The 3,159-nt window shown below is 34.5% G+C and overlaps 1 protein-coding gene across 1 annotated transcript; it reads left to right on the forward strand.

Moving 5' to 3' along the window:
- Nucleotides 1–221: 221 nt before the first annotated feature.
- On the forward strand, nucleotides 222–2,882 carry LOC116114101 (serine carboxypeptidase-like 40). The gene is given in 8 exon segments (XM_031400253.1): nucleotides 222–563; nucleotides 746–852; nucleotides 1,336–1,611; nucleotides 1,694–1,945; nucleotides 2,026–2,131; nucleotides 2,341–2,437; nucleotides 2,530–2,635; nucleotides 2,736–2,882. Coding segments are annotated over 8 exon segments (1,425 nt in total). The 5' UTR covers nucleotides 222–229.
- Nucleotides 2,883–3,159: the final 277 nt, after the last annotated feature.

The raw sequence follows: 3,159 nt of genomic DNA on the forward strand, positions 1-3,159 counted from the left end.
ACAACACTAAAAACAAAGCCGTCTAATTTTATTTTCCATAATATAACTGCATCTGCATCCCGTGTATTTATCATTTGGATTGTTCCATATTCTTTCAAAGCACAAGATGCCATTTACTACGCAACTCAGTTTTGCCGCCCATGCATTCTAACTATTTATAAGCGATTGTTAACACAAGCAGTCAGGCAACAAAATGAGGAATTTATCAGTGTTTAGTTTCAGCCTTTTGATGTTACTTCACTTTGGTGAAGCTAATAACCAGGCTGATAAACTTTACAGCTTGATTAAGTCGAAAAGGTCACTAAATAATCGTCCTCTTCCACAAATCTGGTCACAACTGCAAGCCACAAAAGACTATTCTCCATCGTTCATTGTGGCTTAGGATGGTTTCATGCAAGCTGACAAGATTGGTGCATTGCCTGGCCAACCTGATGGTGTGGATTTTGATCAGTATGGAGGGTATGTTACTGTTGATCCGCAGGCTGGAAAAGCACTCTTCTACTATTTCGTGGAGTCCCCACAAAATTCTTCCACCAATCCTTTCGTGTTGTGGCTCAATGGAGGTATTTTATGCTATATTAAGCTGCAGTGAGCCTGTGCTTTCATTTTACAACCAAGTAATGTATGTCATTTACATTGTTAATCATTGTCATAAAATACAATAGAAATAAAAAAAAGAATTTGAATTAACCAAAGACCAAAGAGAACATTTAAAATGAAAACAGGTGCGATTTTTAAAATACAGGACCAGGGTGTTCCTCGTTTGGATACGGAGCCATGAGAGAATTAGGACCCTTCAGAGTTAATACGGATGGTAAAACACTCTTCAGGAACAACTACGCATGGAATAATGGAAAGAAAATTAAAGCTTCACTTTTTATATATATACACATAATCCAAATTCCTTAACTGGTTCTTTACATTATGTTCATTATGATTCTCATAGAGGAGTTTGCACTTGAAAGTAATTAATTAATTTTCACTGTTATCTTTTTCGTACAAATTAGTATAAGATTGTGTTTACGGACTGGACAAACTCGAAGATTGGAATATTTATATGTGACTTTTGTCAGCCCCTTGTTTGGTTCATTATAGGAGAATCAAGAATGGAACTGGACTAGATACCCAGTCTTTATGTAGTCCCAAAAGATTGACACAATAAGAACCACGGGACTAACATTTAATAAATAACAATTTAAAATTAATTCTATTTAAAAAGTATACATTACTATTTATTGTCCAACACAATCCAATCATATGTAATTCTGTTAACTTCATACCAGGTTCCAAAAACTTACCTTAAGAAGCTAATTTATTTATGAAATATTGAATGCAGTGGCAAATGTGATTTTCCTGGAATCTCCAGCTGGTGTAGGGTTTTCATATTCTAATACGTCATCGGATTATGGGCGAACTGGTGACAAAAGTACTGCAAATGATGCTTACACTTTTCTGGTCAACTGGCTTGAAAGGTTCCCACAATATAAAAACAGGGACTTTTACATAGCTGGAGAGAGCTACGCCGGTCACTGTGTGCCTCAGCTTGGGTACACCATTCTCCTTAACAATGAAAACTCTAACCAAACTATCATTAAACTCAAAGGCATTGCAGTACGTAAGAAATTAGTTATCTTTACAATTATAATTAATCCAAATATATATTATTATTATTTGATATTGGACGTTATTTCAGATAGGTAATGCATGGATTGATGATGCTACAAATACAAAGGGGCTAATTGATTTTTTATGGACTCATGCTTTAAACTCAGACGAAACCAACAAGGACTTCCATATGCATTGTGACTTTGAGAATGACACCTCTTCTTCACAATGTGATACCTTAATTGACAAGGCCTTATTTGAGATGGGGGATATTGATTTTTATCATATTTATGCTCCAATATGCATTAAACTCGCGCTCAAAAATGGTTCCATTGGTTCGGTAAGTTATTCTACTGCATTTAGTTTATTAAAAAAAATATTTAATTTATAATATTTTAAGAAGAAAAATGTTTTATTCAGGTCCATGAATTTGACCCCTGCACTGACTACTACGTGGAGTCTTACCTAAATATCGAAGAGGTACAAACAGCCTTGCATGCAAAACCCACAAAATGGAGCGCATGCACCAGGTACTGAACATTCTATATGAAATTTAAGCATTAACAGAAAATTCATATCTTTTTTGGCAAAAAAGAAAAACAAAGAAAAAGTTGAGTTTAGATCTATTAAACCTTTATATTAAATATAAAAATTGTATGAGACGTTTTTCTTTTCAATTTTATAATATTATTTTCAGAAATGCATGTGATAGCAAAAATGGATGTGTTTGTGATTGTGGTTGCGGCAAATTTAACTGGACAGGTAGCCCAACTACCATCCTACCTATCATCAAAGATCTCATGGAAAGTGGTACGAGAGTTTGGATTTATAGGTGATTTTAATTCTTTCTTAAACAAATACACTCATCAAGCATAAATAAATTGACAATTAATTAATTTAATATTATCTTAATTTGCATTGCAGTGGCGATGTAGATGGACGAGTACCAATTACATCATCTAGATACTCAATAAATAGCCTCAACCTTCCCATCCAGACTGTTTGGCATCCTTGGTACATCAATGATGAGGTATTCTTCATTAACACTCAATTCCTTAGTTTTTCAATTATGGATGAATTAAATTAAATTAAATTAAATTCTCAATTATATATACTTGAATAATTTGCAGGTTGGAGGATACGTAGTAGAATATGAAGGAGTGACACTAGCTACAGTGAGAGGAGCAGGACATCTGGCTCCAAGCTATCAACCGGAGCGAGCTCTCCTTATGATCTCATCATTCCTTCAAGGAATTCTCCCTCCCTCTTCACCATAATTATTTACCTACTTTATAATCAGCAATAAGAGTTCATCTTTGCTAGCTTGCAATAAAAAAGAAAATTTATGTTCGTAAAATGAAAATAAATAGATTACAAAATTACTATAATTTAATTTCTATGGTGGACAATGTACAAGATTGTGCTTGCGTGAATTTCTTCTCTCACTTGCACGTATGGGACATGCTGGGGATGTTTCTCTCTTCTCATCTCCCTTTTATTTGCTTCAATGAATACTTAGGGGCAGGCAACAAAGCCTCCATGGCCCATGCATTC

The sequence above is a fragment of the Pistacia vera genome, unplaced genomic scaffold (genome assembly GCF_008641045.1).
Source record: "Pistacia vera cultivar Batoury unplaced genomic scaffold, PisVer_v2 Contig70, whole genome shotgun sequence".
NCBI classification, from domain to species: Eukaryota; Viridiplantae; Streptophyta; class Magnoliopsida; order Sapindales; family Anacardiaceae; genus Pistacia; species Pistacia vera.